The sequence below is a fragment of the Pimephales promelas genome, chromosome 10, assembly GCF_988280905.1.
Source record: "Pimephales promelas chromosome 10, fPimPro1.hap1.1, whole genome shotgun sequence".
Classification (NCBI taxonomy): Eukaryota; Metazoa; Chordata; class Actinopteri; order Cypriniformes; family Leuciscidae; genus Pimephales; species Pimephales promelas.
In genome coordinates this window covers 11,134,768-11,156,641 of record NC_142778.1, presented here as the reverse complement: position 1 = coordinate 11,156,641, position 21,874 = coordinate 11,134,768, and the positions used below count along the sequence as shown (strand labels likewise).

General features: G+C 40.3%; 1 protein-coding gene across 1 annotated transcript in view; it reads right to left on the bottom strand.

Annotated features, from left to right (window-relative positions):
* The window catches only part of LOC148977323 (uncharacterized), an 84,257-nt gene extending 69,404 nt beyond the window's left edge, over positions 1 to 14,853 (bottom strand). Inside the window, exon 1 of the mRNA XM_089116671.1 lies at positions 14,608 to 14,853. Coding sequence (XP_088972797.1) covers positions 14,608 to 14,853 — 246 coding nt within the window. The remainder of the gene's footprint in view (positions 1 to 14,607) is intronic.
* Positions 14,854 to 21,874: the final 7,021 nt, after the last annotated feature.

Genomic DNA, 21,874 nt, shown 5'->3' with positions numbered 1-21,874 from the left:
TCTCGCATTTAGCTCCAAAACTCTGGAATGGCCTTCCCGATACGGTCCGAGCCTCTGACTCGCTGACACAGTTTAAAACTAGATTAAAGACGCTTCTCTTTAGTCAAGCATTCACATAATGCTTACCTTCTAGTCCTCTGTTATGCCATACGGAACCGTTTGCCACTGAAAATGCTTAACGCACCAGTGGGGCGCGACAGCCTTTTAGACAAACGGGTTGGCGCGTATGGTTGGGTTGCGGAGAGTTCGGGTTACGGAGAGTTTGTGAGTTATAACGGAAATTATTATGAACATCAGCTATGCTAATTATTTCCCATCTGCCTTTCTGCTGTTATCTCGGGACGCTTGTCCCGAGAAAAATGGCGTTCGTCAGGTCCAGTTTTGTGTCCAGCCTCTCACGGGGATTTCGGATGCCCCAACGCCTGTGATGAGACGACTCAACGCCTGTGATGAGACGACTCAACGCCTGCGATATGTTATGGCGCCGTTTGATTCATAAACAATATTTATATTTAATATTTATATTTAAACAATATGAATGTAATCCAGAGGAGAACTGGCCCCCGACTGAGCCTGGGTTCTCCCAAGGTTTTTTCTCCATCCAATCTGATGGAGTTTGGTTCCTTGCCACTGTCGCCTTGCTTTTGGCTTGCTTTGAGCTTGCTCAGTTGGGGTTATTTAGTGTTTGGCAATGTTGTTGATCTGTGTTGTGCTACTTTCATGTTATCACTGTGAAGCTGCTTTGATACAATCTGTATTGTGAAAAGCGCTATATAAATAAATGTGACTTGACTATTATTATTTTTTTTACAGATTTTTTTTTTTTTAGGTTACAGTTCAGGGCTTCCGTAGAATGCCAATTTGTAGTCAGTTGTGAAGGATATTTAGAGCAGATAAGAGCAGAGATACAAATTTGCGACTGTTGCCTACTTGAATTAAGAAATACATAAATAATAACGTGCACACTGCACAGATAAATCATTTATATTAAACACTGCAACATTCTGTAAAAATGTCAGTTTTGATTTCATGGTGACTTTAAATCAACTGACTGGCGTCTAACTCTAATATTGGTCTTTTTGCCTTCCCTACTACCCTCCAGATACTTACCATAAGGGTACTAGCATCTGCAAGACCCATTGAAGGTTTTTGAGAATTTCACAAGCAGCTGCACAAATGTAAATGCATCTGGTTGTTGAATCCACACATGAAAATTTTACTTCTCTCAAGACAGCAAAAAAATAAAGGTGTAGGAGTATGTTTGCTACTGGCTCCCAGTAGCTAGATATCACCACACTACTGTGTTGTTTAGTCCTGACCTTCATCAGAATGCAGGGATAATGTAAACATGTTCAGGGAGTTGGTCCTGTCAAATGGGCCTGATAAACCCTTGCTGTGTTCACATGTCAAACATCACACACCTGATGAGCAGTCCTCATGAGAGAGATAACTGTCAAACAAGGGTTATGTCCTCACTTCACACACTGCATGGAAGGTAAAGTTAAAATGAAGAACAATTGAAGACTTCCGCAGCATGTCTTTTTTGATGTTGCTAACTGTTGGGAATCTGAATAAAGGCACTAATACTTTTCTCACATTTTAAATAATCAGATACTTTCCGATTCCCTCTAATTTATGTACTTTATGCAGTTTCCTCTAATGTATTCAGAGTAGGAAAAAACAAAACAAATTAACTCTATATTTCTATTAAATCCCACAAAACCGTATATTCAACTCTATTGACCTTTCTGGAAAAAATGGTTTTGGCATTTGTGTGATAGTTTGAATTCTGAAAATACAGAGGTATTTTTTTTTTTTTTTTTTTACAGACAATGCATGTTTAGTCAAAACAGTCCTAGGGATCACAAATGTATTTACAATATCACATTCTTCTTTCCTCTTCTGCCCGATGGTTGAAACGCCTCTGACAGGTTTGACAGGAGGATTTATAACCTCTCACCACCCCCCTCTTTTCATCCTCTCATTCCTGATGCAGAGAGGAAGTCCCTCTCCCTGACCCAGGACCACATCAGTCTAAAGCAGGACACTGCAGGTCTGACAGCTCCTGGATCTTTTACAGAGATGAGCTGTAGCTCTCTGACCTCATGAGCCCTGCTGCTAAAAGAGGCTCAGAGACTAACCATGGACGGGTCAAACATCTGTCCTTCTTTGGTCCAGATGAATGTGACAGCATCAACAGATTCAAAATGTCAGAATTCACCTTTAATAAGCATCAAACACCATTAATCTTTTTCAAATGTATAAAATGAACATTTTTTAAAATAAACCTAAAACAATGCATTGTGTATTTCAGCATTTTCACTTGTACTGCACTTTGGTCCCATCTACCTCCTCAGGCAACTTAAGTCACCAAGTTCTATTCCTGGACAGATTTTTAAGTATAGAATCAGGATTTAAGTGATTATCTATGTATGATGAAGAATGGCAGGGCTCTTTAGCCTTTTATTTGAACATAAAAGTTGTTCTGGGTGGTGTTGCTGACAGCCAATAGATAAGCTAATTGGAGGCAGGAGGCTGCAGAAGCATCTTCTGGCTCAGGATCTGCTCCTAATGAGGAACTAAGACTCAGTGTGGTGACAAGAGACATCACCTGAAATCCACTGGAGCTCTGTATGGACGCCCCCATGTTGAAGGTAATGGACTCAATGTCCTTTAATGCAGAAATATTTGGCTTCTCAGCAGGAAAAAAATTGTGTCAGAAAACCAAGAAAGCAGTTCAAAACATTACAGACATTTTCTTTGCAGACTCTTTCAACGTGATTTATAATACAGAGCACATAACCATGTCACTTGCAAATTACCCGACAGGTCGCTGCAAAAACATGATGTTTGTTAAGTGGTACATGTTAATTTCCAAAAAATAAAAAATAATACTGGTACAAAAAATAAAGGAAAATGTACCTGCCTGCTCAATATCCCACACACTGGGTGTTTTGAGTTGTTTGCTGTTGTAAGTTGATTTGCCATCCACTAGTGTCCCTGTTTAAACTCATTACTCCTTATATTACTACTTTTTTCTGTAACAGGGGATGGCCTTAAAATTGTTTTGTTTAAAAAAATGGATAAAGGAGGGGAGTTTAGTGGTAAAATAAGAGTCGCAGAGCGAGGGAGGACTTGAACCCTCACAGTATTATACTATTATACAATTTTTCCCAAAGTAAATTACTATATGCAAATACATTTTTTCCAAAGTTAATTACAAATACATACAAAAACAACATTTTTGATTCATATCTTTTACATAATAAGTTTGAATGCATTTTCATAGAAATCAGTGCAATTATAGAATCTAAATAACACACTTTGACTTTTGACTAATGTCAATAACTGACTGTCAGGTTTTGACTGACATCAGAACATGGACAGAGAGGTTAGAATTTTCCAGGTGAGTATACGTTACGTTACGTTACGTTATGGTTTTTTTTACGTTTTACGTTAATTTACAACATGATCTCATTAAAGTTCGTATCTAGCACAAATTTTATTTGTCGTGCCATTTATACGCCAAAAATAGTTTTGCATGCAAATGAGTGGTGGTGATGGCGCAGTGGATAAGACACATGCCTTTGGTGTGAGCGACCCTGGTTTGAATCCACTGCGATTCCACCAATGTGTCTCCAGAGGCTTGCATCTCTGACATATAGCAATTGTAAGTCACTTTGAATAAAAGCGTCAGATAAATGAATAAATGTAAATGTAAATGGTATGCACTGTAAACCCCTTGGGTTTAGGGGTGTGGAGTGTGTGCGTATGCCACAAACTGTGCATCATACAGTATGCACTTGAAAACTGTGTATCATATGCACGAAAAACATATTTTTCGCATATAAATGGTATAAATAAAAAAAAAGAAATAAAATGTATGCTATAGATACACACTTTCTTGAGATGGTACTAAAATAATTAATTAAAATAATTTACAACAATGACTGCAGGTATTAATGTTTTTTTTTTTTTTTTTTGGATGTTTCATATTCTGCTAAGCCACCCCTCACCAGCCTCCAATGCGCCAATCCTCCCACCCCTTGGATGTATTATGATGCAAGGATGCACCTTCCTGAAGGGGGAGGGTACTGTCATATGGTATGGTATGACTCACATATGGTATGATTTAGTTCTCACAGTTTTTTTGATTGGTTTGTTTGGTTTAAGCCCTGTGTGTCTTACAGTTCATTGTCAGTTCTACATTGTGTTAAGTTAGTTGTTCTGTTCCTGTTCTTGAGTGTTGCGTAAAGATTTGAGTTTGTTTCCGAATAAAGACTGCTGCACTTAGATCCCATTTTATCTCTGCTGCAACCAATGTGTAATACTAAAGTTGTTTAATTATGAATTATTTTATAAATGATACAAACTATAATTTACTAACTAACTATTTATACAGTCAAAGTACCCTACATAAACTAACTAACTAACTAACTAACTAACTAACTAACTAACTAACTAACTAACTAACTAACCAACCAAAATCAAAATGTGAGAAGGAAACTGAATTTCAAAGTTCTTCATGCTTATTTCTCCATGTGCTTATGTGGTTATTCATTTCATGACTTATTACGCCACTTTTTTTGATGACGAATGGTGTTCTGTGAGTCTCACTTGACATATTTACATATGTATTAAATAATGTGTATTATGTTGTCAGAACACTCGCCTACTTCTTAAAAAAATAGAGGCCTTGAGGTTTGGCCCTTATGCTTAGTAATGGAAAAGACAGTCAACGGGACAACCAATCGGAAGCGCCACTGAACATGTCTGGTGTGAGAATATCGTGGTCGTAAGACACAAATATGAAGCATGGCCTAAAAGTGGTTTTGCACTTTTTCAAATGACATTGTATCCTGGTTCCAACCCTGTATCACACGAAATACATTCTGAGGAAACTATTTTGCAAATCGCAATTACGTTACATGCCAACATATAAGCAGTGCTATTACGTTGGTCCTTAACCTAATATGTCTCATTGTTAATACGTAGGTTTAATACGTTATTTTTAAAGATATGTAATGTACGTTTTTGTACGTTTGGATAGATGTAAAACGTATAATATGGACGTATTTGCAACATTTAAACGTAACCTTATTACGTTGTTACAGCTACAAAACGTTAACTATTTACGTATAACCATATCTGTATACTTTCACTTTTAAAGATAAATGTAACAAGACCCCTTAATCCTACTCCAAAAAACATATTTATTTTATACAGAATATAAAAAGCAGAAAACGTAATGGACAGAGATGTGTAGTTAAATGAGTTTTAGCATTAAAATATATTTTGAGCCACTAATCCTACTCCTACCCCTAAACCTAACCATAACCATTCCTTAAAACTACGTAGGCTAACACAATTATGAAGAAAAAAACATAACAGACAGATACATTTCACAATAATTTATTTATTTATTTATTATTAACATTACCAAAAGTCGTTCACATGATGATGCGTTGCAGTGGCAGTCCTCTAGCAGTATTATAGTAGGCCTAGTTGTGTATGAGGTACAGATCAGAATTAAAGTTATTAACGTTAATCCATGAAAATGTTAATCTGATTTTGGTTCGCTCTCTGTCTGAAGGCGCGCGCTCTTCTCCATTTCAAATGTACTAACTACACCGACTGAAACACGGCATGTCGCAATCTGTGACGGAGCAGGCGAGAGCCAATGAGCGTTTGATATCACTGCCGTAAAACATGTCATAACGCTTCTTGAAGGCGCGTTTTTTGAATTTGTATTCATGACCAGCGCGGATTTGACGTTTGCGGTCGCTGCTGAGAAATGAAGATGAAGATAACTGGATAAAAGGCTGAATTTGGATCTGTTTCTTGCAAACAACGTATGGATTCTAGGATTTGGTTTACATCAAGCTAATAAAATGTATGTCTTTTGTGAATGTATCAGTATGTTGTGTTTATTAGAAAATGCTTTTTGTGTAAATGAAGAGCTCTTTTCCAAAACGCTATAAATCCATTTCAACAGTTTTCAGGAAAACTACATTTTTTACCTAGACCCACACATTTTGTGAATATTCAAATTATCCTGTTTAAATGTTTTATTGGTTCAGTCTGAACATTTTGAACAATAATTATTAAATCAAACAACAATATTGTTAATGATAATTTAAAAGTTAATTTTATTTTTTCCCAAAACGCTATAAATCGAAATAAACCTCAAACAAATAGTACCAATTTCAACATATGCATGAAAAAAACAAATTATTAATACCAATTTCAACATATGCATGAAAAAAACGAATTATTAAAAATGATCAATATATGATAACGATATTCAAAAAAGGGATGGGCACCCCTCCAGCACATGCACACACACACAGGCTACATAACATGTGAGCAAAGCGGAGCAGCATGACGCTTAAATATAAGTTAAAAAAAATAAAATAAAATAAACATTTCACATTTGTTTTTAATAATATTACATTACTTATTTTTATTATTTCATCTATGTTGAGTAGGCTATGAAAAGGGAACCGCATGAGATGAGTAAGATAGGATCAAAATTCAAAAGCTGCCCAATATCGGAAAATATTTGGAGTGCGTCAGACATGATTTTGACCACTTATTAAGTTTTGTTTTGTAGAAAGCTTGTAAATTTCGTTTCATATAAAACGTATCTTCATTTTAATAAATGTTTCATCGACAAATTGACTGGATTAATACATTAGAAATATCAGTAAATATCAGACAATATAATCAGGACACAGAGGCGCACAGGTGAACCGGAGCGCGTCTCATAATATGAACCGAAACACCGCGATGCTTGCCTCACACAGGCCTGAGAACTAGGCTACAGAAAGCTTTAAATATCTACTTTTAAACAAAACAATTAAAAACTCAAATAAATTGGCAACTCTCTGCGTATGTAGGCTAATTCGAAGTATGCGTTTCTCTGCGCGTTCACTGCGAAGATGGCGAGTAAGCATCATCAACTTTATCTTTGTTGCTGACACTGACAGAAAACACTAGTTTATTAATAAACAATTCAAATGTTTCATGCATAATCATTACTTTTGCCGGTTCTTTGTGGCAAGCTTTATGCATACGTTGAGATGCGGAATATGCAATTAAAAACGCTCATATGGTTTCTCTCCCATTTAATTAAATCAATATATGTGATTACTGATAATACAAATGGCTTAAATGATCTACTACTAGTCGACTAGAAAACTAGGACTCATTTTGAGGAATGAATGAACATAATAAACCTCTGTTCAGAGTGCCGCCGTGCTGGATTGTGTAGAGCGCTCATTGAATTTGAGGATTTATCGTGTTTAGGCTAAAAACAGGGCTGGCGCTTATCGTGGTTTGGAAAGAAACTGTATCTTGCAGTACATTTTAAACAAGGAAATATAGCGATTCGGCATGAAACGTTGATAGAGCAGTGAAAGGGTTCTGTCCGCAGCAGAATGACACGACAAACTCATTTTTTTTAAAAATGTCGTTTAACGCGTTTTGGAAAAGAGCTCTTCAAATATATTTATGAGTAACGTTGGCCTATTATATTAATAAATGCGAATGAAAACTTAATTGATATGACAGTTGAATGCAATAGAGTCAAAACTTTAATGCCACGATTATGCATAAATAGTAGCTAAAGAAACCTCCTTTGGATGTATTATGTTTAGGACAAACGTAATAGCACTGCAATAGTATTAGGTTAAGGACCAACGTAATAGCACTGCTTATATGTTGGCATGTAGCGTAATTGCGATTTGCAAAATAGTTTCCTCAGAACGTATTTCGTGTGATACATAGTTGCATGGTTCTGTCACTTCTGTCTGGTCTTATCTTATTCCGTGACCGAGCTCTGACATTCCCGGTTTGTCATGTTCTTGTGTTCTAGTTCTGTTTATTGTTAGCACATGGTTGTCATGTGTTTCCTTTGTGCTATGTCCTCTCCTGTCTATTGTCAACCCCTCCCATCTCGTTACCTGTTAATTGTATTATCTCCCTCACCTGTCTTGCTTGTTACCGTCTGTCATTTGTTCTCTATTTAGTCTCCTTGTGTTTGTTTTCTCTTTTCATGTTGTTTTGTAGTCATTTAATTAAACTTACCTTCCTGCACTTGAATCCTCGTCTTCCTTATTTTCCTCATTTCATGACACATTGTTATCTAACAACAATGCAATTAATGTTTCCAACGTGAAAACTCCCCAACAGTGTAAAAGCTGTGATGCCAGTGCTGGAGTTCATGCAATACTGTTTCTCTGCTGGTATTTCCCCATCCACTTAAACTTTATATGGCGGCCATTGCGGCTTTCCACACAGGTGGATGGTGGATCTCTGGGGAAGTGCTAATTGGTAACTTGTTTCCTTTGTGGCACTCTGAGAATGAGGCTGATTTCTCAGATTAGAGTCCCGGCACGGGCTCTAGCCATAACTTTGAAATGGTTGTCTTTGGCACAATTCGAGCCCTTGGACTTGGCAACGGATATGTGCATTGCTCTAAAGATGCCATTTCTGTTCACTATTACTTCACTTAAGAAAGTAGGAGATGGTGCCCACTATGGTAAGAAAGTACCTAAGGTACCCACCCGTGTGGCAAACAATCAGCAGGTGGATTGTGGAAGCTGTTTCTATGGCTTATGAGGTGCGTGGTCTGCCTTCTTTCTTTAAGCCAGGGCACATTCCACTTGGGTGTTGCTTCCTCCAAAGCCTTATTGTCAGGGGCATTCCTGCAGGAGGTTTGTGATGTGGCAGCACACATTTATATGGTTTTGAAGCCTAGACCTTTCGGTCACTCAAGGGGTCTCAAGTTCTTTGTACTGAGTTGTGCTGGGACAGCTTCACACCAGGAGAGGCATTTGTCAGCATGGCGAAGTGGGTATTTCGATCCCCAAAACGTCATCTGAGACCCAGTGCAAGTTCTCTTGAAAAGAAACATCTCAGGTTATGCATGTGACCATGGTTCCCTGAAAGGGGAACGAGATGCTGCGCTCTCTTGCCATACTCCTACATGTCTGGAAGTGGATTGATCAGCCTATAAAAAGCTGCTGCTGTTGTGTTGCCTCTCAGGGAACCATAGGTAACCTGAATTTTTTTCAAATTTGAATTAATTCAATTGAATTGAAGGAAATACCAAAATTGTGGCGCAATGGCTTCAATTTTTTATAAGCGATCCAGTCTATATCATTTGTATCATTTACTTAGATCAATGGTTGACTGTCAGGAATTTGCTGTCATGTCACATCCAATGTAGATAGCATCACTGATTATTATGGGTTCTACTTGCTTTTACTAAAAAAAAATCACTGTATTTGCATATTATAATGTTGTTACACCAGTTTATTTAAACATTTTCAAAATTCCTAACTAAGTGTGCTTGTTTGGCATTTAGTATGATGTAAGAAGACTCAGTATTTACAATCTCTGAAATTAAATAAACTAAATTATCTATAAAACAGTGTACAACATATCAAAATGTTATTCAGCAGGATTTCCCCCCCACAGAATTCCAAGTAAAAGACATCTAAACATTGTAATGCTTGAAAAGAAAGCAAATTACAAACAAAGCAGTGTAAATACTAACATAAATTCTCACCATCAGTCAGCTTTGTTAAATGTTTAAACTGTCACAAACACTTTCTCACTACATTTTCTCACAATGGCAATGACAGAAAGAAAACAAAGAAAAACCCTTTTTATTATCCATGTTCAACCATCAAATTTAAATATGCAAAAAAGCAGTGAACAAATCAATGGTGGGAAAATTATAAATGAGCAGAACTGAAATATAATTTCAGTTATACCACACTGCTGATATGTTCTGATTACTCATATTTGAAACAGTTAAGTTACAAAGTTCTTTGAGCTGGTTATACTATATGTTTGATTTTAGTCAGTTTATTTTGTTTCAGTGTATCTGCAGAGGCTTTTAACCCTGTATATCGGAAAATTTGTCATGTGTGGGTGGTGTTGTTCTGCCTCAGTCACTCTTAAAATAGAATGTGGCTTCACCAAATAAAAACCGTACAGCAAGTGAGATATTTTTGCAAAACTATTGCAAGTTTATGTTTAATTGTTAAAATTGATTTCTGTATTGTCACAGATTTCTTAAACAACATTTCTTTGTGTTCTTTAAGAAAAATAAGGAGCTTGCACAAGTTCTAGCACACTTTTGCTCTCAATGACTACACTTATGATGTAATGTTAATTACCACAAAAAAATATCTCAGTTTGTCCTACCTTTCTTTAAAATAATTTGGGTTACAGTGAGGCATTTTTCTAGTGAAAGCTGGATGAGGCAAATTTGTAAATGTTAAATTACTCACTGCTTCAAAATTATAGGCACAGGATGCAAAACAAATAATTAAAAATATGTTTATGATTTTAGTTTTAGTATTTTTTTTCTTCTTCAATTTTAAAACTACTTTGCCACAACCACTGATGGGCAGTAACGCGTTAGAAGTAACGCGTTACTGTAATCCAATAACTTTTTTCTAGTAACGAGTAAAGTAAGGGATTACAATTGAAAAAACAGTAATTAGATTACCGTTACTTCCCCGTAAACAGCCTGCGTTACTGCGTTAGTTGACCGTGATTTTGTTTAGTCAGACCGTCTCGTGACATGAGTCGTGCGGGAATAAAAATGATGTATGAGCGCCGCGACATCAGTGAGAGACGACTAGAGCGCGGGAGAGAGCAGTCGAGCTGCCAACTCTCACACGCGCTCACACGACACACCCCCGATTTCTCGCGCTGAAGTGTCAATCCCGTCGGTCAAATGCCTGAAAGATGAGTTTATCTATAAATCTAACCGTTGAGCCACATTTGTGATTGACTAGTTATACCGCAAATTAGTTAAAATCTCCCGGAATCTAGAGCGAGCGCGCATGCGAGACTGTGTTCCAAAGTCCAAACTTCGTATCAAGGGCGTAGATTACGCGGGGGACACGGGGGACGTGTCCCCCCCACATTTTATAAAATGTAAATTTGTCCCCCGCACTTTTTCATAGGGGAAGTGTTCACGACATGTTGCGGTTTTCGCGAGCCAATGTGTATTTATAGATACAGATTTAAAATTCAAAGAGAAAAGATCGCCTATCTACTGTATCTACACGTGACTTTCACGTTGCCATGGTAATCAGTCACTCGCGCTCGTGCATCACCACACGCCCGTGCTCGCACCCGCACTCGAGAATTCCTTAGATTTCCACGACGCATGCGCGAGATTTGCGATCTGCTCACACCAGCCTACACTACTTCAGATCGCAATTCTCGCGCATGCGTCGTGGAAATCTATAAGGAAGTCTCGTTCTGGCCTACAAGGAAGAAAAGAAATAGTCGAATAAACTCGTTATTTTTGTTTGTTTTTTCGCACAAAAAGTATTCGCGTCGCTTGATAAACATATAGTTGAGCCACGGCAGTCACTTGGGATATTTAAACATTTTCTTCATTGACTTTTTGGGCCGTCAAGAGGCAGTCCCTTAGGAGCCAATGTGGTAGTTATACAGCTCTCAAATTTAATCAAAAATATCTTCATTTGTGTTCCGAAGACGAACGAAGGTCTTACGGGGTTGGTACAGCATGGGGGTGAGTAATTAATGACTTAATTTTCATTTTTGGGTGAACTAACCCTTTAATGTGAATAAAACGCCCCAGAAAAAAATAATATAATATTGAATAAAACATGTATCTGTAGTAACCATTGGCTATACGGAGTTTACAAAATAGATATGTTAATATTTAATATATAGCAAATTATATAATATTAAGAAAACTAAATAGGCCAATAAAAATAAGCTGATGTTTCCTGATTGAGCAGTTTGACGCAGCTAAAGCTTGTTCATGTAATGTATATGTCAATATGTGTACATTATGTTCTGTTGTGCTTGCAATTGCAATTGAAATAATAGCCTAAATGTTTTCCCTTTAATGTAATTAAGTTCATATTTCAATTTTTTTCTTGTTTTTATAGGCCTTGTACTCATTTTTAGACATTTTAACTATGCAATGTGCTAAGTATCCTTTTTGGTAACACTTTATTTGAAGGGGTGTGCATAAGACTAACATGACACTGTCATAAATATGACATAACACCTGTCATGAACATGAAGGAGTCTTTATGAGTGTTTATGACTGTTGTCATTAAGTGTCATTTGGTAAATTATGAAACTTTTAATGCAAAGTTGACATTGTTTAAAATGTCTTTGTTATGACAACTTGACATTAACCAAAAAAAAGCTATAAATAAGCTATAAATCATAACCTAATCATAACCTAATATAGAAATCATAACCTATAAACCTGTCACAAATATGTCATAACAGGTCTAATTATCAAACTTAAAGAAGTTATTTAGCTTTGTGTTAACATTACATTACCCTGTCATATGTTATGGTTGGTTTTAACTTTGTCATGACACCATTATAACTGTGACATGGATATTTTACTTGTCATCAAGTAAAGTGGAACACATTGTACTAGTTATAAAGATGTAATTAAGGGTTATTACACTGTCAAATCCTTTAACAACAGTGTCATTAATATTTCCCCTTACCTCAAGTAAAGTGGAACACATTAGACTAGTTATGATTTCTTTGTTAATGTCAAGTTGTCATAATCAAGACATTTTTGTCTTGGTTAATGTCAAGTTGTCATAACAAAGACATTTTGTCTTTGTTAATGTCAAGTTATCATAACAAAGACATTTTAAACAATGTCAAATGTATCATAATTTACCGAATGACACTTAATGACAACAGTTATGAACATTCATGTTCTCCTTCAGACTCCATCATGTTCATGACAGGTGTTATGTCATGTATATGACAGTGCAACGCATTCTCATCCTTTAACGTCATATAGAACGCTATATGACAAAACGGCGCTATACTACGCACATGGCACCCGTTATCGTTAATATAACACGTGCTGTGAGGGCTAAGTTTAGTGTGGGGTAGGGTGTGCGTGTCATATTCACGCTAAAGGATTTATAACGTTTTGGGTTTGCGTGTTATATTAACGATAAAGGGTGCCATGTGCGTAGTATAGCGCCGTTTTTGCATATAGCGTTCTATATGACGTTAAAGGATGAGAACGGGCTGGACAGTGTCATGTCAGTCTTATGCACACCCCTTCAAATAAAGTGTTACCTCTTTTTTAAAGTACTGGGCACATTTATTGGGTTAACGTAAATTTAATCTGTCACAGTTTACTATATTGTTGCTGTACTTGCTTAGATAAATTAACACAATTTGGGACCTATTTCAAGGTTTGCATTCTCAAGGCACTGCTGTTGTGCGGAAAAGCGGGCATTCCCTGTTAAGTGTTTTCTGTAAGAACAGTGTCGATATAACTAATTAGTTATCATTAGTTAATAACTAAGGATCTTTGCAACGGAAGTGAATCAATCAAAACTAACTACAGCTGGACAATATAACTTTATTCTGCAAAGCCAAAACAATCTCTGTTACTTTAATTTCCTATCATCACTGTAAAGCTGCTTTGAAACAATCTATTTTGTTAAAAGTCCTTTATAAATGAAGGTGACTTGACATGACTGGTAAAAAAATGTCAACAATGTTATCTGGTGTCTGAATAATTTTCGGTTTGACTGTAGTTACTGTAGTTAGTAATCTTTCCCCCATCCTTCTCTGTTTGAAGTGAAGTAAAATCCTGGCAAGTAAAATACTTTTTTTAATAACATATGTAGGCTCAGTGATTTACAAAAGCTTTAAATAGAATAGCAGGCATTATTGTAATGCTCAATTATTTCAATCATCATCTGCAGCTGCAGCAGCAGCTGAGAAACAAACAAATGTAAACAACAATCCTTAGTGTAATCTCACTTGTTGTTACGAACTGCAAGACAAGAGATGGTTGAGGATCCAAATGCAGTTTATTAAGATTAATCCAAATCATAATCAGAATCAAGGCACAGGTCATACACAGGCAGGCAATCCAAACAAACAGACAAATTCAGGATGTGAATTTGCGGCACTGCGGCAGGATGTGCAGGCGACCAGGGCGGAGCAGGATGTGCAGGCGACCAGGGCGGAGCAGGCAGTGCAGGCGACCGGGACGGTGAAGACCCCTCGGGTGGCCACGGCGGTGAAGACCCCTTGGGCGGCCATGGCGGTGAAGACCCCTTGGGCAACACCGGCTCGGGAACAGCAGACACCAACTTGGGAACAGCAGACACCAGCTTGGGAACAACAGACACAAACACAGGAATACACGCTGGCTCGGGAACAGACAACACACACGCTAGCTCGGCCATCTTGCCCGGAGACACTGGCTCGGCCATCTTGTCCGGAGACACTGGCTCGGCCATCTTATCCGGAGACACTGGATCGGCCATCTTGTCTGGAGACACTTGATCGGCCATTTTTTTCCGGAGACACTGGATCGGCCATCTTGTCCAGAGACACTGGATCGGCCAACTTGTCCGGAGACACTGGATCGGAGGAAGTGACGTGAACAGTCTCTGGATCAGCAAAAATAACGTGAACAGTCTCTGAAACGGCCATCTTGTCCGTAGACACTGGCTCGAAGGAAGTGACGTGAACAGTCTCTGGATCGGCAGAAGGAACGTGAACAGTCTCTGGCTCGGCCATCTTGTCTGTAGACACCGGCTCGGAGGAAGGGACGTGATCAGACTCTGGATCGGCCATCTTGTCTGTGGCCACTGGCTCGGAGGAAGTGACATGAACAGACTCTGGATTGGCCATCTTGTCCGTAAACACCGGCTCGGAGGAAGTGACGTGAACAGACTCTGGATCGGCCATCTTGTCTGTGGCCACTGGCTCGGAGGAAGTGACATGAACAGACTCTGGATTGGCCATCTTGTCTGTGGACACTGGCTCAGAGGCAGCCATATTGTCCGTAGACACTAGCCGTTTCTCAATACCAAGTACGCAAACTTCGGACTTGCGTCCTTGGTAGTTTGGACTTGCAAGTTCGACTCAGGAGAACGAACTCCCAAGAACGAGAGGAGTCCGGTTCTTCTGCAAATAGAACAGAGTGTACTTGATCGCGTCACTTAGCACGTTTTGGCTACTCCGGTTATTTATTTATATACATTATATAATATATATTATATGCTACAACTCTGTCTCTTTTCGTCAACAATAAAACAAATTATATTATAAAACACCACTCTGCCTCTTTTTACAAAAAAAAAAATCAACATATTAGCCTAATGGCCATGTGGTTCAGGCAACACGATTCTCTTCACTGCATATATGAACAAAATTATCTTTTTGTTTTCGTTTTAAAATATGAAACATTGGATTTTATTGACATTTATCAAACAGAGACAGGGTTGTACCATTTTATTTCATTGTTCATACAGTGAAGATAATGTAAAAAATGTTGTTAAAGTTAAATAGCCTCACTATATAAAGTTATGAAACTTCAAAAAACGATTTTTTTTTCCATGGGACAAACTAGTTTAATGAGACCAAAGACTTATACACAAGACGAATTATACGTCAAGTTTATCCACTAGACTAGAGAGATCAGAGCCAGCGGCAAACGTCAGAAGCACTAGCCGAGGATAAGCTGTTCCAGTTGGGGTTGATCTCGCTGAGTGTCCGGAGAAGACTTGGATGTCAGAACTCCGAAAACGTAAAATGCATTTTTCAAATAGGCGCTATCTTTGTAAATAAACCACAGATTTGAGATTTAAACAACCACATTCTCACCTGAAACACTCTTAAAATTAAATTTCTTGACACAATAACAGTAGTATTTTGATATTACGTGGGTTTTCTCCTCTGCTATTGACGCTATCTCAAGTCCACACAAGTCACCTCTCGATGCATCTTTGGTAAACGGGGAAGATCAAGAACACATCCTGGGATTTGAAGTGGACTTGGCTAGATGTGAACAGTACTTGGGCCGTGACTGATGACGTTTCACAAGTCCACAAAAACAAAAGTACAGACAAGAACGCATATTGAGAAACGGCTACTGGCTCGGCAGAAGTGACGTGAAGTGTCACTGGTTCGGCAGAAGTGACGTGGAGCATCTCTGGCTCAGCAGAAGTGATGTGAAGCGTCTCTGGCTGGACGTGGCTGATGTGAAGAAGCTTTGGCTGGATGTGGCTGTCGTGAAGAAGCTCTGGCTGGACATGGCTGACGTGAAGAAGCTCTGGCTGGACGTGGCTGACGTGAAGAAGCTCTGGCTGGATGTGGCTGGCGTGAAGCTCTGGCTGGACGTGGCTGGTGTGAAGCTCTGGCTGGACGTGGCTGACGTGAAGCTCTGGCTCAGCAGGGCTGACTTGAAGCTCAGGCTCGGCAGGGCTGAAGTGGAGCTCATGCTCGACAGGGCTGACGTGGAGCTCAGGCTCGGCAGGGCTGACGTGGAGCTCAGGCTCAGCAGGGCTGACGTGGAGGAGAGAGCTGAACCTAATGGCAATGTCGATATATTGAGCTAGAGTGTAGTGAGGGGTATTGTCAGGCATGAGGTAATTAAGAAGCTCATTCAGTCCATTTAGAAAAATGTCTTTTAAGACAGCTTCTTTAAAGTTCACCCCATGGCTAAGTTCATAAAAGTCGTCGACAAAATCCTCAATTGATCGGTTACCTTGAAGAGACAAACTGCTGGATCCATGTTGGCGAAGTCTTCTGCAAGTCTCAGGTGGCTCTCAAAGGCACTCCAGCTGATAAGCGTTACACTTGTGCAGATTGTCAAACTCACAGCGAGATGAGGCATTGTAACAACCATCATTTATACATTGTCGCTGCACTGTCGCTGCAGCGGGTAGCACTGCCGCCTCACAGCAGGAGGGGCCACATTTTGAGTTCAAGCTGAGCTAGGAGTCCTTTGTGTCTGGAGTTCACAAGTTTTTCCTGTGTTGATGGGTTTGCTCCAGGTGCTCGGGTTTCCCCAAGAATCCAAAAACACACAGAACAGGTGAAATGGAGGCAAAATTACCTGTATGTGTGAGTGAGCATGTGTTAGATTATACCGTGAACATACTGTAAATAACTTTTACATCTTACTTTCATTTTCCTTCATTATGCCTAAATAAACATATTCCATTCTCTATTCAAAGATATCCATCCCCAGGAACACAGCCATTTAAATAGCACGTACAAAAAGATCACAGATTGCAATCATATAGAGATCAGAGCTGTTCCATACTCAAGTGCTTTCTGCTCAACCACGAGCAGAGACTGTGTGCTTTACACAAACATACACACACTCCTGCTGTTGTCTTATCACTAAAGTGTGACAGACAGCACTTGGCAATTGACACACACACTTGATGTTATCAGGGAGTGTGGCTGGCCTTTGACTGATGACAGAGTGTCACTCACACGTTGTTTATCTATGCTGGTGGGAAATGTAGCTGCTAAATAGTGCATTGTCTTTCATAATATACCAGACCATATACTAAATTGTGAGTGGCCAGAGTATGAATGTGTGTTCAACGGTTGAAAGAATAAAATGTCTTTGTTATGACAACTTGACATTAACAAAGACAAAAAATGTCTTTATGAATGTTTATGACTGTTGTCATTAAGTGTCATTCGGTAAATTATGACACTTTGGTAACACTTTAGAATACGGTTCCTTCGTTAATGAATAACTACACAAGAACTAATGAGTAACACAATATTAACAATTAACACAGTCTCATCCCAAAAAGTCATATAACTGACGTCTTGGGACGTCTTTTGACCATACGTCAATATCAGCCTTTTTAGGGCCCCCTTAAACGTCGGTAGATGGCGATCCCGGGCCGTCATACAACTGACGCTTTACCTTTAACGTCAGTTAGGTGACGGGTTAGGTTTAGGTCTGGGGTAGAGTTAGGATCCTATAACCTCATCTACCGACGTTTAAGGGGGCCCTAAAAAGGCGAATATTGACGTATGGTCAAAAGACGTCCCAAAACGTCAGTTATATGACGTCTTGGGATGAGACCGGGTTGTAACAATCTAGTAACTATTATTAACTAACAAGAAACTCTGATTAATAAACTAGTAAGTAATAGCGCACAGACGAAAGTGGTAGTTCACTATTAACTAATCAATAACTACTATTTTTGAATGCTTCCCAGAGAACTACTGAAAAAGTTTATTAACAATCTAGTAACTACTATTAACTAAAACAAATTCTTATTAACAAATTTTAAAAAAATGCATTAATTGTGCACACTCAATTAAATCACTGCAATTCGTGAATATGCATAAACAATATAGCCTAGTGGTAAGACTATAGAAATACTGGAACACTCTAATTTAGTTGCGACGTGGATCTTAATTCCGGACGAGGCAAGGCATACAATTTAACCGGACGTCACTCACCAGTAAACTGGGAGTAGACGAATCTAGCTCCCAGTCTTGTTGGACAATGCTTCACAACGCCAGGTCAGATGAACAGGGGCCCGGACAGCACAGCGGGAGACAGCAGCGATCCGTCAGTGCAGCAGAGGTGGCAACAATTCAGTGCAACCAAAAGCGACCCCAGCAGAGAGAGACAGCAGTCCAGAACGGCAGGAATCCAGCACAGCAGAGAACAGCCGAATCCAGCAAGCGGAGAACAGAGGAAATCTAGCCCAACAGAGAACAGACGAAATCCAGCACAGCAGAGAACAGCCGAATACGGTTTCACGAGTTCACACTTACATATAATTTTGAGTGAGTAAGATTCAATGCGTATTTGGCGTGCTGTCCGGAGGGAGGGCTCCGAGTTCGGAATTCTGCCCGAACCCAGAGTACTCCCCCCCGTATACAAGTGATTTTTAGAAAGAGGAGTGTGGAGAACTAGGAGTGTGGAGAAGGGGTGGAGGAGGGATGCTGCAAACAGTCAATGGATCGAGGTAAGACTGCTGAGTCTATTTGTACCCTCTTATCATTGACTGCGGATTGCTGTCCACTTGTGTCAATTATCTGAACGTGCTCCTCCCGAACTTAGTTAATAAAACTTCATTTCACGAGTTCACACTTACATATAATTTTGAGTGAGTAAGATTCAATGCGTATTTGGCGTGCTGTCCGGAGGGAGGGCTCCGAGCTCGGAATTCTGCCCGAACCCAGAGTACTCCCCCCAAAAGGCTAAAGAGCAGAGGACAGCCGCCGGACTAAAGACCCCCCAAAGAGTGCCAAGATTGGCGGGCTGACATCTCGAGAAGGGGCCTGGATGCTTGTTCAAGGAGGCCCGTGATGGTGGCTCACTGCCTGGACTGATGGCCCTTGTTGACTGCGAACGAGGTGCGGTTGTAGTATACTTGTTCAGGAACTTTTCACGCTGCAGCCGCTGTAAGACCAAATACTTGCTGAAATGAAAGAAAACGTGAGTGCTCTACCGAGAACTTTCTCGCTCTATCCGCTGTGAGACAAATGCTCGCTTGATGGAAAGAGGAAAACTGAGATGTGGAAAAAATGTTTGCTTGCCCAGGAGATTTCCTTGCACTGAATCCGCTGAGAGACCAACTGCTCGCTGGATGAAAGAGGAACCCTGAAAAGAGGGAAAAATTAGTGCTAGCCCAGGGGATTCTCACGCTGTATCCGCTGTGAGACCAATGCTCACTGGATGAAAGAGAAAATGTAAGTGCTCTACTGCTCTCACTCCATCCGCTGTGAGACCAATGCTCGCTGGACAGAAAGAAGAAACCTGAAAAGAGGGTAAATGAGTGCTTGCCCAGGAGATTTTCTCGTATTCTGTCCGCTGTGAGGCCGATGCTCGCTGGATGAAAGAGAAAATGTAAGTGCTCTACTGGCAAATCTCTCACTCAGTCCGCTGTGAGACCAAATGCTCGCTGGACGGAAAGAGGAAACAATGAGAGCTTGTTCAGGAGATTTTCTCATACTCCATCCGCTGTGAGGTCGATGCTTGCTGGATGAAAGAGAAAATGTAAGTGCTCTACTGGCAAAGCTCTCACTCCGTCCGCTGTGAGACCAATGCTCGCTGGACAGAAAGAGGAAAAAACTGAAAAGAGGGAAAATGAGTGCTTGCCCAGGAGATTTTCTCGTATTTCATCAGCTGAGAGACCAATGCTCGCTGGATGAAAGAGAAATTTTAAGTGCTCTACTGGGAAAGCTCTCACTCCGTCCGCTGTGAGACCAATGCTCGCTGGACAGAAAGAGGAAACCTGACAAGAGGGAAAATGAGTGCTTGCCCAGGAGATTTTCTCGTATTCCGTCCGCTGTGAGACCAATGCTCGCTGGATGAAAGAGAAAATGTAAGTTCTTAACTGGGAAAGCTCTCACTCCGTCCGCTGTGAGACCAATGCTCGCTGGACAGAAAGAGGAAAACTGAAAAGAGGCAAAATGAGAGCTTGTCCAGGAGATTTTCTCGTACTCTGTCCGCTGTGAGACCAATGCTCGCTGGATGAAAGAGAAAATGTAAGTGCTCTACCGGAAAAGCTCTCACTCCGTCCGCTGTGAGACCAATGCTCGCTGGACGGAGAGACAGGAAAGGAATTTTATTTTATTTATTTTAAGGTAGGAGAGAAAAGAGGTGATTGAAAGAAGAGAAAATATGGTTGCATGCTACGTCCACTTGGAGGCCAATGCTCGCTGGACAGAGAAAATAATCAATTAGGGGTTTTAGCAGGAATAATAATTCTGAATAGTGAGGTACTGGAGCGAAGACATAACTGCTACAGCAGTGTAAGAAATTAGCCAGAGAAACAGAGCTCCAGTGGGAGCAGAGGAGACATCACTGCTGTGGCAGTAGAGAAACTTAACTGGAGAAAAAGAGCTCCTGCGGGAACAGAGGAGACATCACTGCTGTGGCAGCGTAGAAAATTGGCCAGAGAAACAGAGCTCCAGTGGGAGCAGAGGAGACATCACTGCTGTGGCAGTGTAGCAAATTAGCCAGAGAAACAGAGCTCTTGCGGGAGCAGAGGAGACTTCACTGCTGTGGCAGCGTAGCAAATTAGCCAGAGAAACAGAGCTCCTGTGGAAGCAGAGTAGACATCACTGCTGTGGCAGTGTAGAAAATTAGCCAGAGAAACAGAGCTCATGTGGGAGCAGAGTAGACATCACTGCTGTGGCAGTGTAGCAAATCAGCCAGAGAAACAGAGCTCCTGTGGGAGCAGAGGAGACACTACAGTGGCAGTAGAGAAACTTACCTGGAGAAAAGAGCTCCTGCGGGAGCAGAGGAGACATCACTGCTGTGGCAGTGTAGAAAATTGGCCAGAGAAACAGAGTGCCAGTGGGAGCAAAGGAGACATCACTGCTGTGGCAGTGTAGAAAATTGGCCAGAGAAACAGAGCTCCAGTGGGAGCAGAGGAGACATCACTGCTGTGGCAGTGTAGGAAATTAGCCAGAGAAACAGAGCTCCTGTGGGAGCAGAGTAGACATCACTGCTGTGGCAGTGTAGAAAATTAGCCAGAGAAACAGAGCTCCTGTGGGAGCAGAGTAGACATCACTGCTGTGGCAGTGTAGAAAATTAGCCAGAGAAACAGAGCTCCTGCGGGAGCAGAGGAGACTTCACTGCTTTGGCAGTGTAGAAAATTAGCCAGAGAAACAGAGCTCCTGTGGGAGCAGAGTAGACATCACTGCTGTGGCAGTGTAGCAAATCAGCCAGAGAAACAGAGCTCCTGTGGAAGCAGAGTAGACATCGCTGCTGTGGCAGTGTAGGAAATTGGCCAGAGAAAAAGAGCTCCTGCAGGAGCTGAGGAGACATCATTGCTATAACAGTGTAGGAAAAGGAAATTAGCCAGAGAAACAGAGCTCCAGTGGGAGCATAGGAGACGTCACTGCTTTGTGCTTTGGCAGTGTAGGAAATTAGCCAGAGAAAAAGAGCTCCTGCGGGAGCAGAGGACCCATACTGCTGTGGCAGTGGAGAAACTAACCTGGAGAAAAGGAGCTCCTGCGGGAGCAGAGGAGACATTACTGCTGAGACTGTGTAGAAAATTAGCCAGAGAAACGGAGCTCC